Consider the following 24368-nt stretch of genomic DNA (forward strand, 5'->3'; position numbering starts at 1 on the left):
AGCTCAAATATTCTACAAAAGACAGTGTATTCAAATGTCAAACTATTACGCATATGTTAATTATAGGAAATATTCTGTGTCTTACCTGGTCTGACTATGGATACCCTGCAAGTTGTGACTGAATTTACCCCATTTGTTCATAATAAACAAAATCAGCTGCAATAGAGCAATGTTACTTACAACATCTTTTATTCTCTGTGAGAAATGATTCCTTCTCAGATAGGACTTGTCTTGGTCAAAATGCCAATATTTAGTTGTAGACATCTTTGGAGGATGCATGCCCGAGAGCAAATCGGTGTCAGTCTTCTAAAGAGTCCTCTCCCTCTTACTGACAATGATCCAGTGAACTTGAAGGGCCCATAGCAAAAGGGGTACTGAGGAAGAAGTCAGAGTGAAAAGAATACGTATAGCAGAATTTCTAGTGGGTGGGTTGGCCCCACCCACTAGAAACAGCCACTGTGAATGCGATAAATTATAAAGATAAGGAAATCAGCCCATCTGTAAGCCAAAACCAAAACCAAAACAAAACAAAATCTCTTCTCACATATTTAGTTAAAAATTTAAAAATTATTCTTAGTGTATTACCCTCATGAACAAACATGATCCATTTACAAATCTTCAATGTCATACTTTCCTTTGTTTATCTGAACAAATACCATGAGTTCCCTTCTTTTCTTTCTTTTTTTTTTTTTTTTTGAATTTATTTTGAGAGAGAGAGAGCATGAGCAGGGGAGGGGCAGAGAGAAAGGGAGAGAGAGAGAATCCCAGGCAGGTTTCACACTCAGTGAGGAGCCTGATGAGGGACTAGATTTGAGGTTATGACCTGAGCCAAAATCAAGAGTCGGTCACTTAACCAGCTGAGCCACCCAGGTGCCCCTCCAAAGGCAAATCTTTTTTTTTTTTTTTTAATTTTTTTTTTAACATTTATTTACTTTCGAGACAGAAACACAGCATGAACGGGGGAGGGGCAGAGAGAGAGGGAGACACAGAATCAGAAGCAAGCTCCAGGCTCTGAGCCATCAGCCCAGAGCCCGATGCGGGCCCGAACTCACGGACCGCAAGATCGTGACCTGAGCCGAAGTCGGACGCTCAACCGACTGAGCCACCCAGGCGCCCCCAAAGGCAAATCTTAAAGGGGATTTGCATATATTCAGATATAGAAGAAAGCCTGTAATTCTGATATGTTAAGAAGCTGGGTTTGGTAATTACCTTTTATGACCCTATGGGTTGTCTTAAATCAGGTAAGTGGTTGTTCTGTCCCACTTGGCATAGGCTGGTACTGCAGTCTGTATGTTTGTGGCCATCCAAAATTCATGTTGAAATACTAACACCTGTGGTATGCTATTAGGAGGTGGGACCCGTGGGTGATTAGATGAAAAGGTCAGAGCCCTCATGAATAGGATTAGTGTCCTTATAAAAGAAGCCCAGGAGGGCTCTCTCTCCCTGCTTCTATCATATGAGGACATAGCAAAAAGATAGCTGTCTCTAAACCAGGAAGAGGGCCTTCACCAGCCATTAAATCTGCCAGCACCATGATCTTGGACTTCCAGAACTATGAGAAATAAGTGTTTGTTGTTTATAAGCTACGATATTTCTGTTAAAGCATCCCAAACAGACTAAGACAACTAGGATCACTTACTTGGGCTGGAATTTCCAAGATGGCCTTATTCACATGTTCAGTGCCTCGTGGGAGCTGGGCCTCTCTAGCTGCAAGGTAAGGCTTCTTCCCTGGTGCTTCAGGGTTCCAAGAGAGAGGACGAAGAGGCTGACAGGCCTCTAAAGGGCCAGGCCAGAATTGACACAGCATTTCTTCTGTTATATTCTATTGGCCAAAGCAAGTCACCTGCTGACTCAGATTCAAGGGCAAGAGAAATGACTTCCCTCTTGGCGGGAGGAGTGGCGTGCATATACATAATCTATCACAGTAAGAAAAGTGGGGGATGCAAATCTTTGCTTTCAAAATTTAGCTGAGGTTATTTGCATTTTAAGACAAACAAAATGCCATTTAAGAAACAACTAACCTTGGAAATAATAAGGGTAAAGAGATTAGAAATCATTATTATCAGGGGTAGAGGTGGTGCCTGGGTGGCTTGGTTGAGTGTTCAACTCTTTTTTTTTTTTTTAATGTTTATTTCTTTTTGAGAGAAAGAGAGAGCACATGTGGGAGAGGGACAGAGAGAGAGAGAGAGAGAGAGAGAGAGAGAGAGAGGGAAACAGAGGACCCTAAGGGGCTCTACGCAGTCAGCACAGAGCCCGATGCAGGGCTCAAACTCGGAACCATGAGATCATGACCTGAACTGAAGTCCCACAGTTAACTGACTGAGCCACCCAGGTGCCCCAAGTGTCTGACTCTTGATTTCAGCTCAAGTCATGATCCCAGGATCATAGGATCAAGCCCTGGTCGGGCTCCGTGCTGAGTTTAGAGTCTGCTTCAGATTCCCTCTCTCTCTACCTCTGCCCCTCTCCCCAACTCACACCCTCTCTCTAAAAAATAATAAATAAAAATAAATTTTTTCTCAAGAAATCATTTTTGGGGAATTTTATACTTGAGAGGATGAGAGTTGCTGACTGGCCACGTTAAAGTGGAGGAGAGAAAAGAGAGGGAGGGATATAATTTCTGAAAGAAGGGTTTAGCAATGTATTTCTCTTGAAACACACAAAGAAGGGAGAGAGTATTTATCATCTGAATATTTACTAAGGAAATAGAATTCAAACACTGGCAAAAGTTATTCTTGGTGTATTGGCTTCCCTGCCTCTCCCTCCAGCATGGCAGAAGCAACAGGGAATGGAGGGAGGATAGGAACCCAAACCCTTTCCTGTCCAGACCAAGTGCCCTACCAGCTCTGTGTAAAGGGTTTACTGAAGGCTTGGGGTAACTAGAGGGAATTACAATATGGTGGAGGATCCTCAAATTGGATACTAAATATGATGGTTCCCAAAGGCCAAGGAAAAGGAAAAAAAAGAACCCTTCTACAGGGATGCTAGTCTTGCTTTCTTGTCTTAAAATCTACCTTTTACTTCCTCCTCTCAAAGAAAGCACTCCATCTTTGATCCTTCCCAGTGCACATTTTCTCACACACACACACACACACACACACACACACATACACACACCAAGATGCCCATGTGTGGGTAAGAAATAAAGCCTTCACAGACAATGAGCCTGTCACTCTCAGCTGCTCAGAGAACCAGCAGGTGTTGTGAAATTACCATCTTCTTTTACCCTATTAAACTAGGTTACATTCTTAATAGCAATAGCAATAACAAAATTGTCGACCACTTTCCGTGTACCAGATGCCTTTCCAACCACATCTATATTAGTGCATTTAAATCTCACAACAATCCTTTGGGTACAGATATTATCTCCATCCTTGATGTGAGGACAGTGAAACACAGAGAGGTTAAGTAACTTCTCCAAGGTCACACAGGTAATCAGTAGAAAAGCAGGGATTCACAGCCTGATAATTCCCAGAACCACACTCGTGAGCCTGAACCATGCAGCCTCTCTTTTGCAGGGCTTCCTCTCCTACCAACTTCTCTGTAAGAAAGCCAGCAGTTGACAAACTCATCCTCTGGTGAGGGTGAGCCTCTGGGCAGGTAAGCACTGTTGTCTCTAGTTGCATATGTGTAAGAAATTAGGAAGGATACTTTTGTTAGCAGTGGCTATTTCTGGATGCTGGAATAAAGGGCAAATTATTTACCTTTTTGAAATATGTATTTTCTTATAATTACTATATATTTCCTCAGTGATTTTTTAGAAGCCCCCCACAGTCTTTCTTACTCTTTTCAGTCCCCTAACCTCCTGGGACTAACAGGAGCACAGACGAGCTTCAAGAACAAGGTATCACTTGAAAGCATTGCTTCAGATACAAAGTGTGTCCACAACACCCTGATTTATTGGACACCACTGTGTAGAACAAACATGTCTCTTCTCCAACTCTCAGTATGGCACCTGGATCTGTATTAATGAAGAACAAGGTTCTTTGTGGGAGGGAGTGCGGTTTTCTCTGGGGTAGCAAGTAATTTAACCAACAGGTAGGAGGGTGGATGTCTCAGGGCCATAATGCATGCCTCCTGTCATGGTTTCCACAGTCCTGGGTACTATAGTAATGCTTCCCACAGACCGCTGTATGTGCCAAAGCCCAAGTCCACAGCTGCTTGAGTTGCCTGTGAAAGTATCTATGAAAGATGTCTCCAGAACTAAAAAAAAAAAAAAGAAAAAAAGAAAAAAAGAAATGAAACCTTTAGTCCTTCCATTTATCTTAGCCCGTGTGAGGCTGCACTGGTCCAAAGTAGAGCATGTGCAACTGATTCCTGGAAATAGGGGCCTGTGGACTTTATGGGCCAAGTGGTTGGGCTTTCCAATGGGACAGCCCAAAAGAAGGGTCTCAAAGGTAATTTTCATGAAGGCAGATTTAAGTCACTGGATGAGTGGCTTAGAGTCCAGTCCCTCTTGGGCCAGAGTTGGAGGTGATGTGCTTTCCTGACACTAAGTAGGAGATATGTTCAGGTTGCACAGTACTGGGTCCTGCTATGGATCCCAGGAAGAATGCTATAGCAAGGCATGGGCATTCCTTAGGGGCAGGTGTTAAGGGTAGATTAGGTTGTCCTTTTGGGATAGCTCTTAGTTCTGCCAAGAGTGAAAAAACTAAAACTTAGCCACATTCCTTTGACCTAAGTTCTGGGCCTCAGGAGATGTAAGACTCTTGGGATGGAGGTACATCAGGCTTTTTTTTTCTTTTAGGTTCTAGAGAGGTCTTGGTTTTCTGAACATATTAAGAGCACCTCCAAGAAAAGCACAGCCAACTTTAATACATAAACCCCCATTCATAAGAACCCTAATTCTTAAAGGTACCTTAGTGATCTTTACAATAAATGAAACCCATGGTGAGTCACATATTGAAAGGATCATCTTGTGATGTTGAGAGAGAAAATGGACCCACCTGGACAGATCCACTTGGAGACAGATCACTACTTGCTACAGAGTCTTGTTGGTCCTCCCTCCACATATTCCATCACCAAAGCTATGTTCTGGGTTCTATTATGTGAAGTCAGTCAGGTGTGGCTACAGAAGAAAAGACAGGAAAGGCTCAGGAAAACAATGTTTATTATACTCACAAGTCCTGGAGACTCAGGAGACAGAGCACACCATGCAGGGCCACACGGGAAAGCGCCAGTGTCCGTTAAGAGGCAAAAGGGACAAGAGTGAGGGGAGAGCTGAGGCCACAAACTTTACCAAAGTTTCTGTAGGAAAAACAAGGCAGGGCAGAGTAAACAGCTTAGCATTGGCTAATCTGAACAATTTCTTTTATATATATATATATATATATATATATATATATATATATATATATATATATATATATATTTATATTTATATTTATATTTATATTTATATTTATATTTATATTTATATTTATATTTATATTTATTTATTTAGAGAGAGAGCACAGGCAGGGCAGGGGGGCAGAGAGAGAGAGAGACTGAGAATCCCAAGCAGGCTCCTCGCATGGTCAGCACAGAGCCTGATGCAGGGCTCCAACCCATGAAACCATGAGATCATCACCTAAGCTGAAATCAAGAGTCAGACACTTAACCAACTGAGCCACTCAGGCACCCCTAATCTGAACAGTTTCTATGGGCTCTAAGCTATAGGGATGGTTTCTTGTTGCTTAGTGCCCGGCCCTGGGATGATCAAGGCGAGGTATGGCTCTGGATTGGTTAGCTTGCAAATGAAAGACATGCTCCCAGCTGAGCCCTTTGCTGTCTCTAAGAATTGGCTAGCCTCAGGATAGGTAGTCTCCCCAGCCAGGAAGGTTTTCAAGGTATCAAAACATCATAGTATACAGGAAATAAAAAATATAAACAACACAGGCTATTGCTGCATAACAAATGATCCCAAATGTAGCAGCTTCATATAAACATTATCTCATAGTTTCTGTGAGTCAGGATTTCAGGAATGGTTTAACTTGGTGATTCTGTCTCTCTGGAGGTTGCAGTCAAGATGTTAGTCTACAGTAATCTGAAGGCTCAGTTGAAGGAAGATCAGTTTCTAAGGCTACTCATAGGAATATTGGCAAGAAGCTTTTTCCCTTGCTAATGATTGGAAGGAAGATTCAGTTCCTCATTACATGGCCCCATCCATAGGCTGCTTCACTGTCCCCACAACATGGCAGCTGGCTTTCCCCAAAGGAGGTGATCCAAGAGAAGAGGCAAAGAGGAAGTCATGATGCATTTTATCACCTACTCTCAGAGCTCACAGGTCCTCGCTTCTGCTACATTTCATTTGCTAGAAGTGATTCACTAAGTCTCATTCACACTCAAGGAGATAGAAGGGATATCAAAGAAGTAAAACCGTCACAAAGTCCAACACCAACTTGATCTCCACAAAGTAAGCCTAAGGGCATTTTAGCAAAGGTCATACTGTCCTAGTTTGCCCCAGATCCAATGATTCAGTCTTTCGAAGACCATGAATTTTAAACCATGAAACTTCTCCCATTTTTAGATTAGAGATCTAGGATTTGAGGGTGAATCTGTTTTGGGGTCTGTACAAAGTGGAGGCTTCCAATTCCCCCAGAGTGAGGTTTCAGAAAGCTGTGCTTTAAAGACTAGGGGTAGAATGACAGGGTGTAGAGATGGGTTGGAATGTGTAAGATAGGGATGCTATCAACCCCTTGTTTGTAGAGTGGGCTTTCTTCTTATAGCTACCACTGTAGACTGGCTATGCTGCTTATCAAACATTACCAAACATCACTGTAAATAAAGGAAAAACATAGGTGAAGAAAAAGAGGAGGAAGATGGTTTAAAGCGTTTGAGTAAATCAATAGTGGAAAGGTAGAAGATGTGGAATTAAAAATTTTAAATATGTGTGTTCCTTTACTTTAAAGAAAATGTGGAATAAAAAAAATGTGTCTCTCAAATTCCAGTAGTGGGTCATCCTAAAAGATATACAGCATACCTGATTAGTGCTCCTAAAAACTGTTAAGGTCATCAAAAGTCTGAGAAACTCACAGCCAAGAAGAGTCAAAGGAAACAAGACAACTGATTGTAATGAAATATCCTGCATAGAATCCTGGACTAGAAAAAGACATTAGAGGGGCGCCTGGGTGGCGCAGTCGGTTAAGTGTCCGACTTCAGCCAGGTCACGATCTCGCGGTCTGTGAGTTCGAGCCCCGCGTCAGGCTCTGGGCTGATGGCTCGGAGCCTGGAGCCTGTTTCCGATTCTGTGTCTCCCTCTCTCTCTGCCCCTCCCCTGTTCATGCTCTGTCTCTCTCTGTCCCAAAAATAAATAAAAAACGTTGAAAAAAAAAATTAAAAAAAAAAAAGAAAAAGACATTAGATAAAAAGTATGAAAAACTAAGGAAATCTGAATTAACTATGGACTTTAGTTCATAATAATGTATTGATACTGCTTCATTAATAATAACCAATGTACCATACTAAGGTAATGTGTTAATTATCAACTGGGTGTGAGGTATAGGAGAACTCTCTGTACTATCTTCTCAAATTTTCTGCAAATCTAAAAATGTTCTTTAATTTTTTTTAATGTTTTATTTATTTTTGAGAGAGAGAGAAAGAGAGCGCAAGTGGGAGAGGGGCAGAGAGAGAGAGGGAGACACAGAATCTGAAGCAGGCTCCAGGCTCTGAGCTGTCAGCACAGAACCCGACACAGGGCTCACACTCATGGACCATGAGATCATGACCTGAGCTGAAGTTGGACACTTAAGCAACTGAGCCACCCAGGTGCCCCTCTAAAAATGTTCTTTAAAAAGGCTACTGAAACTAGTATGTTTTTGCCCAATACCGACCAGAATTTTATACAGAGAGGAGAACATCTCTCTGAGCATTGGCTTATCAGTGATGCGCCGTGAACATTTTTGCTTTGAGCTTGAAAAGGTAACAGAAAAATTAAAAGTTATTAATCAAATTTAAGTAAGTTCCTACTAAAATTAAATCGCTCAAATGGCAGAGTTGTGATTCTGGGGTTTCTTTTCATTCAAACAGAGTAGTAAAGGCTCTTGTGATCAGAAAGACTTGATATCTGCAAGAGAAACTTTAACTTCTAGGCCTAAGACAATTGCTTAGAATCAGGGGAAAAATGCTTTTATAAGAAATAGTTCTTTTTTTCTGAAAGATGTGTCTTTCTTTTTTTCTTTTCAGAAAGAGAGCCCACATGAGTGAGGGAAAGGGACAGAGGGAGAGAGAGATTTTCAAGCAGGCTCCACGCTCAGCAGGGCTCCATCTCATGACCAAAAGGTCATGACCTGAGCCAAAATCAAGAGTCTGACACTTAACTGACTGCACCACCCAGGCGCCCCAAAACATGTTTCTTAAAATTTAAGTCACATCACCAAGGCATGTTTTGTTCTGACATTTTCGCCTCCCCAAAGGAAACAAACAAAGAAACAAGACTGTTGGGCTCTTCAGATGATTATGATTCCCCTTTTACAAGTTAATAAGACAAATTGTTTTAAAAAATCAAAGCGTTTTTTTTTTTTTTAATGTTCATCCATTTATTTTGAGAGAGAGTGCAAGCAAGGGGAGGAGCAGAGAGAGAGGAAGAGGGAGAATCCCAAGCAGGCTCTGTGCTGTCTCTGTGCTGACAGCACAGAGCCCAGTGTGGGGTTCACTGTGAGATCATGACCTGAGCCAAAATCAAGAGCTGGGCGCTTAACTGGCTGAGCACACCCACCCCCAAAATCAAAGTGTTTTTTTTAACAGTTTTATAAACCTAAAGCAGAAATTGCTTTTGCCTCAACTAAGATTAATAGAAGACTAAACCCAAGAAATTAGAAATAAGGTATAAAAAAAAAAGGGAATAAATAGAAGTTAAAAGTAATAAATCAAAACATAAGATATTTGGAGCCCAAAAACAGTGAAACAAATGGATGAGATATAAAGAGCCAGAAGCCAATAAACTTTTGCAAATAAAAAGTTAATATTTTAATATCAGAGTTTAATCTACATATTTGTGTATAAATGTGACCATTTATGCTATTTATAAAGGCAGTAAGATGTCCAGTAATAAGAAAATAATTGTAACGCTTTTATAAATTGGGGAAATGTGTATGTATTTAAAAAAATCATCTTTTTAAAAAATTTTGTTAGTTTATTTATTTATTTTGAGAGAGAGGGAGCGAGCGCAAGTGGGGGAGGAGCAGAGAGAGAAGGAGAGAGAGAGAATCCCAAGCAGGCTCTGCACTGTTAGCGCAGAGCCCTTTGCAGGGCTGGAACTCATGAACCTGTGAGATTCTGACCTGAGCAGAAATCAAAAGTCAGACACTAACCGACTGAGCCACCCGGGTGCTCCTAAAAAAAATCATCATTTTGAAGATTAGCAGAAGACATTGGGGAAATGTTTATAATAAAAATGGTAAGTTTAACAAAGTACATATATAGTGATTCTAATTTTTTTAAGTTATTAAAGTACATATGTGTTTCCTCAAAATGTTAAACATAGACTTAACCATATGACTCAGTAATCCTGAGTCATATATATATACTTTCATATATATCCAAAAGAAATGAAAACTTATGTCTCTGTAAAAACATACACATGAATGTTCAGAGCAGCATTATGCACAATAGCTACAGTAGAAACAACCCAAATGTTTATCAACTGATAATGGATAAAACAAAATTTGATATATTTATAAAATACGTTATTTGGCAATGAAAAGGAATGGCGTACTGTTAATGCTGCAACATGGATGAATCTTGAAAACATTATGCTAAGCTGAAAGAGGCCAGACACAAAAGGCCACATATTGTATGATTCCATTTATTTTGAATATTGAGAATAGGCAAATCAATAGAAATGAAATAGATCAGGGGGCCATGTGCTGGCTCAGTCGGTGGAGCATGAGAGTCTTGATCCCGGGGTTGTGAATTCGAGCCCCATGTTGGGTGTAGAGATTACTTAAAAATAAAATCTTAAAAAGAAAAAAAAGGCAATAGTTAGTGGTTGCCAGAGACTGGGGTCTGACTGCTAATGGGTAAGGGGCTTCGTTTGGGGATGATAAAAATATTCTAAAATTATACTGAACAGGGCTGTACAACCATCAGTATATGTAATACAAAATGTCAGTATATTTCAATAGTTTTTACTTCTAGATGTTGGAATTACATCAGATTTTATTTTCCTTTTTTTTTGGCATTTTCCAAATTTTCTGCAAAAAACAAATTTATTTATTTATTAATGTTTATTTATTTTTGAGAGACAGAGACAGCGTGAGCAGGCAAGAAGCAGAGGGAGAGGGAGACACAGAATATGAAGCAGGCTCCAGGCTCTGAGCTGTCACCACAGAGCCTGATGTAGGGCTCAAACTCATGAACTACAAGATCATGACCTGAGCTGAAGTTGGCCTCTTCACCGACTGAACCACCCAGGTGCCCCAACACAAATGTTATTTAAAACAGTTACTGGGATGCCTGGGTCGCTCAGTCAGTTAAGTGTCTGATTTTGGCTCAGGTCATGAGCTTGCTGTCCGTGGGTTCAAGCCCCGCGTTGGGCTCTGTGCTGACAGCTCAGAGCCTGGAGCCTGCCTCGGACTCTGTGTCTCCGTCTCTCTCTACACCTCCCCTGCTGCACTCTGTCTTTGTCTGTCAAAAATAAATAAACATTGAAAAAAATTTTTTTAAACAAATCGTTGTTCAATCAGTGTTAATCCAGGTGTAATCTCTGGGTAGGTATTTGTCCTTAAATTGCCACTGGTCTGCAACACAATACAGAAATTGAAAGTAAATACCTAGAAACTTTTAATAACTATTTTACATTGCTGTAACATCCAAACATATGATCACTCTAATAATTCTGTTTTGCGCAAGTATTGGTCCTCAGTGGATTGGGAGAAAAAAAATTGAAACCTGCTTCTTTGCTACAGATAGAGAAGCTCTGCCCTAGAAAATTCCTAATGTTTTATCAGAAAATGTTTAGATCAAAGGCTATGAGTACAGAGGTTGAGGAAAGCAAGTAAAAACTAAAATAGATTAAAATAAAATATGTAAATAACAATAACAGTACAAATGATTAGAGCAAATTGTGTCTTTTAAAAGAGATAAAAGCAAAAAGCTTACTGGCTGAACAAAATCAATTGAAAAACCACTCGTGTTCCAGTTAGACAGACAGCAGAGGTGGGCTTGGCTTCACCTCCCACAGCAGCATCCCCAGAAAGAGATAGTGCTCTCATCCTTTCCAGCTCAAGCTTCCAAAATAAAACACCGAAGGAAGTCCCCTATTTGCCTCTTGATAATGGTTCCTACTTCTTGTTAAGGGTGCTGGGTTGTCACAGGGGTGGGACCAATGTAATGTGCAAAAGGCTTGGTCTGTACACACCCTGGGGGAAACTTGCTCTTCTGAGGTGAGATGGAATGTCCTCTTACTTCTTCCCTGGGTTGGAATCACAAGGTCAAAAAGTCTCCCGGGGTGGGGGGCACCTGGGTGGCTCAGTGGGTTTTGGCTCAGGTCATGATTTCATGGTTTGTGAGTTCAAGCCCCAAGTTGGGCTCTGTGCTGATGATGTGGAGCCTGCTTGGGATTCTTTCTCTCTCTCTCTCTCTGCCCCCCCCCCCCGCCCTTGCTTGGCTATTATGAATAATGCTGCTGTGAACATGGGTGTACAAATATATCTGTTCCAGTCCCTGCTTTCCTTCTCTCATGAATATACCCAGAAGTGAAGTTGCTGGATCATATGGAACTCTATATTTAATTTTCTGAGGAAGTGCCATATTTTTTCCCATGGTGACTGTACCTTTCACTTTCCCACCAACAATTCACAAGGGTTCCAACTTCTCCACATTCTTACTAACACTTGTTATTTTTTTTTTCTTTTCTTTTTTTTAAGTAATAGCTTTACTAATGGGTGTAGTGGTTATTTCATTGCAATTTTGATTTGTTCCTTAATGATTAGTGATGTTGAGCATCTTTTCATGTGCTTATTGTCCATTTGCATATCTTCTTTGGAGAAATGTCTATTCAAGTCCTTTGCCCATTTTTGAATTGGGTTTTTTTTGTTATTGTTGAGTTGTAGGAGTTCTTTATTTATTGTGGATATTAATCCATTATCAGATATGTGATTTGTAAATACTTTCTCACCACTGAGTATGATGTTAGCTGTTCCTATATATGGGTTCCTATATATAGGGGTTCCTATATATGGGCTCTATTATGTTGGAGTAGGCTCTATTCCTAAATTGTTTAGTGTTTTTCATCATGAAAAGGATGTTAAATTATGTCAGATGCCTTTCCTGAATCAATTGAGATGATCATGTATTTTTCTCCCCTTCATTCTGTTAATGTGGTATATTACATTGATTTTTCTGTTAAGTCATCCTTGCATTCCAGGAATAAATTCCACTATGTTGTGGCATAATCCTTTCAATATGCTGCTAAATTCAGTTTGCTAGTACTTTGTTGAGGATTTCTGCTTCAGTGTTCCTAAGGGAGATCAGTCTTTAGGTTTCTTTTTTTGTATTGTCTTTGGCTTTGGTATCAGGATAATGCTGGCCTCATGCAATGAGTTAGGAAGTATTCCCTTTTCTTCAATTGTTTGGAAGAGTTTGAAAGAGATTGGTTAGTTCTTCTTTAAATGTTTAATAGAATTCTCCAGTGAAGCCATCTGGTTCAGGGCTTTTCTTTGTTCAAAGGTTTTGATTATTGATTCAGTCTCATTATTATATTTCTATTCAGATTTTCTATATCTTCACAATTCTGTGTGATTGTTTTTCTAGGAATTTTTCCATTTCATCTGGATTATTCAATTTGTCAGCATACAATTTTCATAATACTCTCTTAGAATATTTTTAAATTTCTGTAGAATTGGTAGTAATTTCCCACCATGTGTAATTTTTGAGCACACACCCATGTGCAAGGTGCCCTGGATTAGGTTCTGGAATCCATCTTCGAGTATCATGACATCAGAAACTTCTAGTCCAGTGTACTTAAAAATGTGATTTATGGACAAAGTTGGATAACCTTACACTTTTCAGAATTATGTTAACTATATATATAAGTTTAACATCGATTTCCAAGTTACATTCAATGAAGGAAAATGCTTATGATAGTCTTACTAGCCCTTACTTTTTGCTAAAGGTCTCTGGTCTCAGACTATATCTGGTACAAAGTCTTGGAGGCAGGACCAACTAGCATCAGTCCCCTCTGGTCCAGCACTGCTCATGGCACCACACACACTCAAGCCCAGTGTAGGAATGGGGCCCCTTTTTACTTTCTATTCCGTGTGGTATCCACACAGTAGATGACACAAGGCACACTAGTCTTAAGGATACAGTTTGATGGGTTTTTACATAAGTCTAAATGTGTGTAACTAACAGTAGATCAAAAATAGTCCCATCTCCCAGGAAAATCCTTTGTGTGTACATGAGACATGGGAAGATTTGGGCTCTTAAAGTTTCAGTCTGGCAGCAGTGTAGAGGAAGGAGAGTGATATGGGCTCTGAGTCTTTATCTGGGAGCCTTGCTGCAGGAAGCATCTGTGAATTCTGACTCTGTCAGGAGTGGCCTAGATGTCCCCATGTTCTAGAAATCAGGGTTGGCCTGAACCCTCCAACAAGCTCTACTTGTACTTACACGCACACCACATACGTACATACCACACCTGCCGCACAGACCCATCCATTCAACATTTGTAGGCTTTGCAGATTCTGATTTGGTGGAGTATCCAGTGATAAAAAAGCCGTAGTCCTCGCTCTTCTGAAGGAGAGCCAGTGTTACTACCGCCCAGAGACCCCCAAGGGCTCATTTTCTGACTCTTTTAGATGTGGTTGGCAGTACCTGCCATATTCCTTTGTACCTTCCTTTGCTTCTCAGAAAACCCTAGCTCTGCTCCGTTGTGGGCATCACTCACTCACCTGAAGTGAGGTTGGGGGCAGGATCATCATGACTCTGATCATCTTGCTCTGCTCCTGCTTCCTCAGCCATAGCTACTAGAGGTGCCAGTTTGCTTATTTGTCCAGAAAGTAGGTCCAGGGATGTGAGATTAGAAAGATATAGGCTATTTAGCATGGAAAGCACCCATTAGGAGGTAAGTAGATTACTCTACAGAGGGATTTTATAAGAAGGAAGTGGACTGATTATTCATTGTCTGTGAAAGAAGCGTAAGAGAAACAGGCTCGGGTTAAGAAAGGAAAGCTGGTGTTCAGAGAGCAGAAAGAAAATCCTTGTGCAAAGAGTAGTCAGGGTGGTGCCACATGGCCTCCACCCCAGCCCTCTGAGAGGAGAGGACAGATAGCAGCCCAGAGGAGAGTTTCGTAGTTCTCCTGACTCCGGTGATGGGCAGGGTTGGGCTGGCACTCTGGTCCTGCTAACTGAACGGTTCCATGATTCTATGATGTCATTGAAGAGAAAAGAATGGGGAGCTGGGCTTGGCTCCAGCTGCTCCAATTCCTCTCCTCTGGATTCTTGATAGTTTTTGGGGTGAGGGGAGGTGAGCTGAGCCAATCCCACGTGTCCCAGCTCAGTCTCCCCTCCAACCACCTGAGCCCCCACCATATTTATGGAGAGAAATTAGCCAGTGTGAGTCAACTTCATTGAAACAAGCAGAGCATCTTTTATGAAGTGGATCAAAAGGACAACAATGAAAATAGCCTTGTGTTCTTCTGTTTCTAGAAAACGTAAAGAACAAGAGAACTACATTCAAACTAAGCTGGAAAAGAATATTTGCATGATCTGTGACTGTGAGAGTAGATGAGTCTTCTGGCTAATCCTCTGGCCTTTGAAATCACCGCAATCACTTTCTTCATCCTCCTTCTAATTTGCTTCATTTGCATCCTCCTTTTATTGGTGGTTTTTTTATATAAATGGTATAAATCCATGCTGATTAATTGGGATCAGATTTCAAGTCATGCTAGCAAATGTATCTAGAAATAATCTAAGTCAATTTATGATAGAGCCAGTAACGGCATAGCTACCTACTTTGTCCATTTAGGAATTTTAGGAAATCTAATTTCCTGTTTAAAAGTGATGTTCTATGCCAAGCATTCAATTCGAGCCATTCTCCTTTTTCTGAATTTTTTTGCTTATTCATTTTCAGTTTCCAAAGCAAGAAAGATGTACAGACAGAAAAACGCCCTTGTGCAGATGGTAATGGAGGTGAAAGTTGTTTAGCTGCTAATGTGGAGGCGAACATTTCAAGAGACCAAGAAAAGTAAGTCTGTATCGTAGAATGTTGTAGAAAGTCATTTTGGGGTATAGCAATGGTGGCTAACACGCCTGAATTTCTAAAAATCCTGCTGATCGATTATCTAGGACTCTCCTGACACAAATCATAGACTTGAACGCACCCATGAGGCCTGGCATTCTTGTCCAGAGACGGAGTAAAGAAGCGTTGATCACACCCTTAGAAGAGAAAGAAAACATGGAAGAAGAGGGGGAGGACATAGTAAGAGAGAAGCAAGAACCTAAGAATGCTGAAGGAAATGGTCAAGAGGTGACGGACTTTTCTACTCTCAAGGGGCTGTTTAGAATTTGTTTAATTGAAAAGGTGGTAAATGACTTGGCTGGGTCCAATGACATGGCTTTGCCTGCAACTTAAGTTTTTACCTGAAAGGAGCATCGTGTCTGCAGTCATCCAAACCATCTTCTTAGCTCATCAGTCTGTGTTATTAAACCAGTCATACGCGCCAAATCTAGACACTTTCCCATTCTTTACTCTTACATTTGTGTTGTTCCTAATAGTTCCCCTTCATTGTGCTTTCCCCAGAATCCTAAGATCTCAGAGCTGGAGGAGTCCTTGGAGATCATCTAGGGATCCAGCCCTTTCATGTTACAAATGAGAAAATGAGATGAATTGCTCAAGGTGATTCTTCCCCCATAGCCAAGCTCAGGACCAGGCCCCACGCCCCCGTTTTGGTTCCAGGCTCCTTATACAACAGCATACAATCACCCCTGCACCTTCTCGAGCTCCCTGTCGGGGGTCCCTGATAGGGACAGTTCACATCTTCCCTTACACAAGGCCTAAGCCCAGAGGCAGAATGACAGTGCAGGGGGCTCCTTTGTAACCATAGAAATATGAAAATGAGATCATGATGGATTACCGCTGCTTTCCTGTATCACTTAGAAACACTTCTTCTGTTTCTCACGAACAATGCTTCTATATTTAATTTAAAATATAAATTAAATTAAAAATATAAACTTAGGTGTTTTAAAGAAGGGCTTGTTGCTTTCATAAATTAAGCATTTGACTGTTGCCCCATTCTCTTGCAGGATGATGATTTGCAAAAACCACCCATACCTGTCACCAGAAGTCAATCAGCTGTTGAAAACCACAGAAGACCTTTAAAAGGAGTGACATTTTCTAGGGAGGTAATTGTTGTGGACCTTGGGAAGGAATACCCGAAACCTCAAAGCTACCCTTTAGAACATAAAGAGAGAAAATTAGCTCAGAAAAGTGTGGGTAAACGAAATGTAAACTTAGATGAACAATGAAATGACTGGGGGTACAAGATCATGATGAAATGGCAAAGTATGGGGAATTAAGCAAATACAGATAGTATTTTACCTTTGTGCAGAAACAAGTGGGCTACATGCAAAATTTTTAAGTAAAATACCCAGAGCTTGAATATAGTTTTTTTTTTAACTCGAATCTGAGTTCAAGAAATGTATTGTATTAAGTGTCCTTAAAACACTATCTACTCAAACACTGTTCTAACATGTGAATAAAGTTATTTGTGTTTGTGCAGATGTCTGTTAGGCAAGTCATATTTAAGGGGAACTTTGGGGATAGCATGTTTTTGATGCTGTCATCACAGGCATTCATGACCAAATGACATTACTGTTATCATCATGGAAACTTCCAATAACAAGGACTAGGATCTCCTACCACATAATCCCTGTTGAACTCAGTCCTCAAACCCTTATTGTACTGACAACTGCTTTGGGTTTTTGTTTTTTTTTTTTAAAGTTTATTTATTTTTAAGAGAGAGAGTTAGAGCATGAGTGGGGGAGGAGCAGAGAGAGAGGGAGACACGTGATCTGAGGCAGGCTCCAGGCTCTGAGCTGTCAGCACAGAGCCTGACGCGGGGCTTGAACTCATGGACCGTGAGATCATGACCTGAGCTGAAGTTGGACAGTTCACCCACTGAACCACCCAGGCTCCCGAACTGACAGCTGCTTTGTAAGATTGCTAGAAAAAAACCCTACCGTCACCAACAAAACATCCTGTTGCTTCAGGCAAGTCCTGAGTTTACACTATTCTTGATTTCACTAGTTTAAAATCTGCTGTCCATATGTGGAATAAGATAGTATAGGCCATTAAATCATCCAAACTGCTGCAGTAAACATTGTTAAATGTGTAAGAGGCCATGAGAGAGATAAAAAGCAGAAGGGGTGCCTGGGTGGCCTAGTTAGTTAAGCTTCTGACTCTTAATTTCGGCTCAGGTCATGATTTCGAGGTTTGTGGGTTCAAGCACCGCATCAGGCTCAGCACTGACAGTATGGAGCCTGCTTGAGATTCTCCTTTTCTCTGTCTCTCTCTCTGCCCCTCCCCCAATCACTGCTCATGTGCGCTCTCTCTCTCAAACTTAAAAAAAGAAAAAGCAGAAGGGGCGCCTGGGGCGGGGGGGGGGGGGGGTGGGGGGAGGGAGGCTCAGTCAGTTAAGCAGCTGACTTCAATTCAAGTCATGATCTCGCAATTCCTGAGTTCGAGCCCTGCCTTGGGCTCTGAGCTTACAGCTCAGAGCCTGGAGGCTGCTTCAGATTCTGTCTCTCTCTCTCTCTCTCTCTCTCTCTGCCCCTCCCCTACTTGCTCTCTCTCTCTCTCTCTCTCTCTCTCTCTCTCAAAAATAAACATTTTTTTAAAAAGCAGAAGACAGAAGACATAGCATTTGATTCAGGGTCTAGCACATTGTCATGTGTATGACACATACTCAATGTTGAGTGATTGAAAGAGTAAGTGATACATTTAGAATGTGACTAATTCTAAATGAAGCGTATTGACACACTTTGATATTGAGAGAAGTCCTTGTAGTCTGGGGTTGTTCCACTATGAGAAGGAACTTAATGAATGGAAGGATTGGATAATACAAGCAGAAGGAAGAGTGTTTTTCAGCTGGGGAAAGGCATAAGCCAAAACAAAGTGAGAATGTGGGTCAAGTTTGGTGGACCCCAGTTACCTGGGGCTGTAGGTTGTCATTGAGAGTTGAGAGAGAACAGTGAAGTATAGTGAGGAGTCAGAGTAAGGTCACTCTTGGGATTCTAGGCTGGAGGTATAGGGTGGAGAAGGGATAAAAGCAGTATGGACTTCAGGGAAGAGGGGGAGATGGTCTACAAAAGTATTCAGAGCCCATGAGCTCTCTACCAGCACTTAAAAATCTGGGTCTTTCACCTGATGATAATATTAAAATTTTTTTTAAATTGTGGCAAAGTACACATAACATAAAATTTACCATCTTAACTATTTTTAAGTGCATAGTTTAATAGTGTAAAGTACAGGGGCACCTAGGTGGTTCAGTGGGTTAAGTGTCCAACTTCGGCTCAGGTCATGAACTCATGGTTCGCGAGTTCAAGCCCCGAGTTGGACTCTCTGCTGTCAGCACAGAGCCCGGAGACTGCTTCAGATCCTCTGCTTCCCTCTCTCTCTACCCCTCCCCTGCTCATGTGCTCTTTCTCTCTCTCAAAAACAAATATTTAAAAATAATAATAGTAATAATAAAAATAAAAGTAAATGGTGTAAAGTACATTTACCTTAGACAACCACCACCACAGAGCTCTTTGCATCTCGCAAAACTTGTAACTCTGTGCCTAGTAAGCCTAATCCTTCTTTCAGCCTGCCCCAACCCCTGGTAAGCACCATTTTACTTTTTGTCTCTATGAATTTGATTACTCTAAGTACCTCATATAAGTGGAATCACAGTATATGTGATTATTTCACCTAGCATGATATTCTCAAGATTCATCCATGGGTCAAGAACTTCCCTCCTTTTTAAGAAAAATTAAAGTATAGTTAATACAATGTCACATTAGTTTCCGGTGTACATCATAGTGATTCAACAAGTCAACACATTATGCGGTGCTCACCACAAGTGTAGCTACCGTCTGTCATCACACAACACTATCACAATACCCTATATTGTACCTTTTATCTCTGACTTATTCATTCTGTAACTAGAAGCCTGGACCTGCCCCTCTCCTTCACCCATTTACCCATCCCCCCTCTCTCCCCTCTGACAACCATTAGTTAGTTCTCTGTGTTCCTGGGTCTGTTTCTGGTTTTCATTTATTCATTTTGTTTTTTAGATTCCACATAGAAGTGAAATCATGTGGAATTTGCCTTTCTCTGACTGACTTATTTCACTTAGCATCATACCCTCTAGGTCCATCCGTGTTGTCACAAATGGCCAGATCTCATCCTTTTGATGGCTGAGTAATATTCCACTGTGTATATGCGTATGTGTTTGTGTGTAATATATACATACACATCTCACATCTTCTTTATCCATTCATCTATATCTGTGCACACTTGGGTTGTTTCCATATCTTGGCTATTATAAATAATGCTGCAATGAACATAGGCATGCAGATATCTTCTCAAATTAGTGTTTTCACTTTCCCTGGGTAAATACCAAGGGAATTACTGGATCATATAGTATTTCTATTTTTAATTTTTTGAGGAACCTCCATACTCTATTCCACAACGACTGTACCAATTTACATCCTCACCAACAGGAACAAGGGTTCCTTTTTCTCTACATCCTCACCAACTTGTTATTTCTTATCTTTGGGATTCTAACCATTCTGATAGATATAAATGTATCTCTCATTTTGGTTTTGGTTTGCAGTTCCCTAATGATTATTGATATTGAGCATCTTTTCACGTGTCTATTGACCATCTGTTTGTTATCTTTGGAAAAATGTCTAGGTCCTCTGCCCATTTTTTAAAAGGATTATTTATTTTTTTGATGTTGAGTTATATAAGTTCTTTGTATGTTTAGGTATTAGGCCCTTGTCGAATATATCATTTGCAAATATCTTCTCTTATTCTGTATTCTCTCATTTGTTTTGTTGATGGTTTCCTTCAGCTGTGCAAAAGCTTTTTTTCTGGTGTAGTCCCAATAGTTTATTTTTGCTTTTGCTTCCTTTACCTAAGGAGAAATATCTAGAATAATGGATGGATGTCAGAGAAATTATTGCCTATGTTTTCTTCTATGAGTTTTATGGTTTCAAGTCTCATATTTAGGTCTTTAATTCATTCTGAGTTTATTTTTTGTGTCTGGTGTAAGAAAGTGGCCCAGTTTCATTCTTTTTCATGTAGCTGTCAGTTTTCCCAGCACCATTTATTGAAAAGACTGTCCTTTCCCTATAATATAAAGAATTCCCTTACTTTGTAAGCCTGAATAATATTCCATTTGTATGTACCTACCACATTTTGTTTATCCATTCCACTTGTGTTGCTTCTTTTTTCTTATGAGTAATGTTGCTGTGAATGTTTACATCTTTATTTATTTATAAATTTATTTATTTTGAGAGACAGCACATGTGCATGAGCATGACTGAGGGAGGGGCAGAGAGAGGAGTGGGGAGAGAGAATCCCAACCAGACTCTGTGCTGTCAGCACAGAGTCCAATACAAGGCTCAATCCTACAAACCATGAGATCATGACCTGACCTGAAACCAAGACGTGGATACTTAACCAATTCAGCCACCCAGACACCCCTATCTAAAATTTTAATATAAGACAATTCAGAGTTATGTGGATGATGATTTATTGGTGTGTATTCCTATATGATATCATGGTTTCATTGACCATATCTGCATCTGTATTTAGGGTACCAAATTACTTTGTCACAAGCTGAAGAGAAAAGATTAGAGGAGGAATTAATATGGAAATCATGCATCTATGTCAAATGAAGACCAATTTCCTGGTGATTGACTATACTAATTATGGTTTTGTAAATGTTCCAGTAGAAGAAAATGGGATCATTGGCCATCAGTGCCCATGGTAGTACAGGCACACGGAATTTCCAGTAGGTCATTGGTGCCACAACTATGGGGTGAACAGTAGAACAGTGAAAGAACAAATGTTAATTTGTATTTTATTGGTTTTATGCTTTTGTTTGTATTTGATTTGTAAATTTGTTTTGTCTTCTGGTTGCATGAGAGCTCTAAGGATTAGAAGTTGATACCTGGTTTCATGTTTCTACATAGTAATGGGAGGGGGCAGAGGCATGAGATTTTTCCTCCAGGATTAGGTTATCAAGAGTAGCAACCAGAAGATAAATGGAGATGGCTCTAGGGACAATTCAGGTTTGAAGGATGAGGATCCAGGATAGGGAAGTGGCAGCACACAAGGAGATTATGAAGAGAGTAACAAATGTCAGTTTCTGGTGAGATGTGGGAGGAAAATGAGGAGGGCACCAAGATGACTTCTGAGTTGGGATACTTGAGGGACTGTCAGAAATAGGAAAGTCCAAAGAGGGGACTAATTGGAGAAAAGAGATTAGCTGGTTTTTAGATCTGTTGAATTTGAGGTATTTGCCAGAAATTCAACTGAAGATGCTCAGTGATCAGTAAAGCTTTCAGAGTCTGTTTCCATCTCCTAAGCCATGGATTCAGTGAAAAGTTGAGCAATTCTTTCTCAATGCCTAATGGTGCTTCTCTTGCAAACTTGCTACCTTTCCTCTTTAATTAGCTGTTGACCCAGGGACTGTCTTCAAATGACTACTCCAAGCTGGACACATCATCCAAAAGCCAAAAGGGAAACATTTGATATTGGACTATTAAAAAAAAAAACCAAAAGCCTTCTGTTCAGCAAAAAATAACATCAAAACGCTGACAGCAAACTGGGACGATTTTTAGAAAAAAAATTTTTATACTGAAGTAATTTCAAATTTACAGAAAAGTCGCAAGAGTAGTATAAAATCGTGTGCCTTAACTCAGATTCCCAGGTTAGCAGTGTACACATTTGTTTTATTATTCATAGTCTCCATGTATACGTATTTGTGTCTTGTAAGCATTTGAGAGTAAGACGCAAACATGCTGTATCATTTACCCTTAGTACTTTAGCCCATACTTCCTAAAAATTGGGACATTCTTCCATATAACCACAGGTCGACCATCAGTTAACACTGATACACTATTGTCATTTAACCTACATTTGAGATTTGCCAGTTGTCCCATTACATTTTTCTAAAGTCCAGGATCCAATTCAGAATAACGTTTTTCATTTTGTTGTGACATCTCTTTGATCTCCTTCAATGTGGACCAGTTCCTCAGCCTTGCCTTGACTTTTCTGACCTTGACCTTTTGAATATTGCAGGCCAGTTACTTTATAGAATGTCCCTCACTGTTTGGGTCTGCCTGATGTTTCTTTCTTTTGTTTTAAGTTTATTTATTTATTTATTTTGAGAGAGAGGATGCAAGTGGAGGAGGGACACAGAAGGAGGAAGAGAGAGAGAATTCCAAGCAGATTCCACAAGGTCAGTGTGGAGCCCCACTCAGAGCTCAAACTCACAAACTCTGAGATCATGGCCTGAGCCAAGACCAAGAGTCAGAGGCCTGCCTGATGTTCCTTTATGATTAGGTTCAGGTCATGGATCTTTGTCAGAAATGTTCTAGAAGTGATTCTGTGATCTCAGTGCATCATATCAGGAGGCATGTGCTCCCAATTTGTCCCATAGATATAATGTAATTTAATTTTTATCACTTGGTTAAGATGGTATCTGTTGTTTAAAAAAATATATATATATGGGGTCTGTTGGATTTCTCCACTGTAAAAATAATAAGTAGTTTTTACTTATTGAGAAAGAATTTTAGTTGGCATTCTACTAAAAGGTAGGCTTTCCCTTCTCTCCTATTCATTCATTCATTCACTCACTATATTACAACTCAGTGTGAGGTATAGATTGGCACATGGATGGTGCCTGAGCTGTGCAGTGTGATGCTCTGGAGACAAGGCCGGGGCAGAGTCACAGCTGAGTGGCACATCCAGCCCTTGAATTACTACAGATGGCGATGCCCGTGGCCTACAGAGAGAAACCAGGAGGGAAATAGGAGGAGGAGCAGGTTCAGGGAAGTGGCGGTGAGCCAGAGCTTATAGGTTATTCTCTAAATATCCATTCTACCTGTCTTTTTTATAGTAACAACCCCCTCCTCCATATTTTCTCTAGTGGCATGTAAGTTCTGGCCATTGAGGTAAGCGTAGAAGTGATGTCTGCCACTTCTGAGTCATGCCCTTAAAAGAAGAGAGGCACCACCCCCCTTTTATCTCTCCTTATTCCTGCAGGTAAGGATATGGGAGTGGTTGTAAAGCCGTCTTTGACAAAGCAGATCGTTGGCTACAGGAGTCGCCTTTGGCTTGGCTGGGAAACCTAGGCTAGAATGTCAACTTAGGAGATTTGGAGTTTGGTGGTAGCGGTGTATAGGAGTAGAGAAAATCACAGGGAGGCTGAGGAGAAAACAATGAAAACATTTATCAAGTGCGTCCTACATGCCTGGAACTGTTCTAATAGCTTTAGTTGTATTAGCTTCTTTAACTTCACACTGCCTATGAGGTTGGGTGGCAGACACTGCTAGTTGTCCCCCAGTATCTATTTTTTCCTTCTTTTTTGGTAACAGAATTCCCAAATATGGTCTGGGCTTATGGCAGACTAGAATAAGGACTGTATTTCCCAGTTTTCCTCCCTAGGAATTACCATGTGACATGTTATAGCCAACAGGGTCTAAGCAGAAGTGCCCAGCTGTGTCTTAAAGGTTGAGGGTAGGGCGCCTGGGTGGCTCAGTTGGTTGAGTGTCTGAGTTCAGCTCAGGTCATGATCTCACCGTTCATGGGTTCAAGCCCCACATCAGGCTTTCTGCTGTCAATGCAGAGCTTGCTTCAGATCCTCTGTCTCCCTCACTCTATGCCTCCTCCAGCCTCTCTCTCTGTCTCAAAAATAAACAAACATAAAAATTTTTTTAAAAGGTTGAGGATGTATATTGGCTCTCTCTTCTTCGTGCTGGTTGGAATATGGATGTGTTGGGGGGTCATCTTGAATCCTGATGTGGAAGCCCCATGTGGAGGATCGTTGATGTAAGCTCAGGGCTCCAATGATTGCATAGCATCCATATTTGCCATGGACTGCCTGTTTTTACATGAGAGGAAAATAGCTTGTTCGGTATTATTTTGTTACTGCTATTTTGTTACTAGTAGTCGTATCTAATTATTTAAATAAGGGGTAACACCATCCCCATTTTATAATGGTAAAGTACAGAGAGGTTAGGAATTTAAGTGGCGGATCCAAGACCTGGGTCCAGACATCGGGCTTCCAGCCTGCCAGCATGGTCTCACACTGCTGCAGGAGAAGAACCCAGCACACATTTACTTAACTTTTGGTGTAAAAAGACTTAAAAAAAAATTTTTTTTTAGTATTTATTCATTT

General features: G+C 40.7%; 1 protein-coding gene and 1 long non-coding RNA gene across 2 annotated transcripts; one reads left to right on the plus strand and one right to left on the minus strand.

Moving 5' to 3' along the window:
- Positions 1 to 170: 170 nt before the first annotated feature.
- On the minus strand, positions 171 to 14300 carry LOC109255875 (uncharacterized). Its single transcript, XR_002075411.2, has 3 exons — positions 13866 to 14300; positions 4944 to 5065; positions 171 to 374 (listed from the first exon to the last, which is right to left on the minus strand). It is a non-coding gene; the product is annotated as an uncharacterized LOC109255875 (long non-coding RNA).
- A 76-nt stretch (positions 14301 to 14376) lies between these two features.
- On the plus strand, positions 14377 to 16695 carry CUNH2orf74 (chromosome unknown C2orf74 homolog). The gene is made up of 5 exons (XM_019430661.2): positions 14377 to 14529; positions 14623 to 14816; positions 15047 to 15160; positions 15262 to 15442; positions 16219 to 16695. Exons 2-5 carry the CDS (start codon positions 14701 to 14703, stop codon positions 16438 to 16440), a joined length of 633 nt encoding a protein of 210 aa, XP_019286206.1. The 5' UTR covers positions 14377 to 14529; positions 14623 to 14700; the 3' UTR covers positions 16441 to 16695.
- Positions 16696 to 24368: the final 7673 nt, after the last annotated feature.

The sequence above is a fragment of the Panthera pardus genome, unplaced genomic scaffold (assembly GCF_024362965.1).
Source record: "Panthera pardus isolate Hobbes unplaced genomic scaffold, ASM2436296v1 HiC_scaffold_25, whole genome shotgun sequence".
Lineage (NCBI taxonomy): Eukaryota > Metazoa > Chordata > Mammalia > Carnivora > Felidae > Panthera > Panthera pardus.

Coding starts and splice junctions, on each gene's coding strand:
- CUNH2orf74 (XM_019430661.2), top strand. CDS start 14,701: ATGAGTCTTCTGGCTAATCCTCTGGCCTTTGAAATCACCGCAATCACT. Junction 15,161..15,261: donor ATTTCAAGAGACCAAGAAAA/GTAAGTCTGTAT, acceptor TCGATTATCTAG/GACTCTCCTGACACAAATCA. Junction 15,443..16,218: donor CTGAAGGAAATGGTCAAGAG/GTGACGGACTTT, acceptor ATTCTCTTGCAG/GATGATGATTTGCAAAAACC.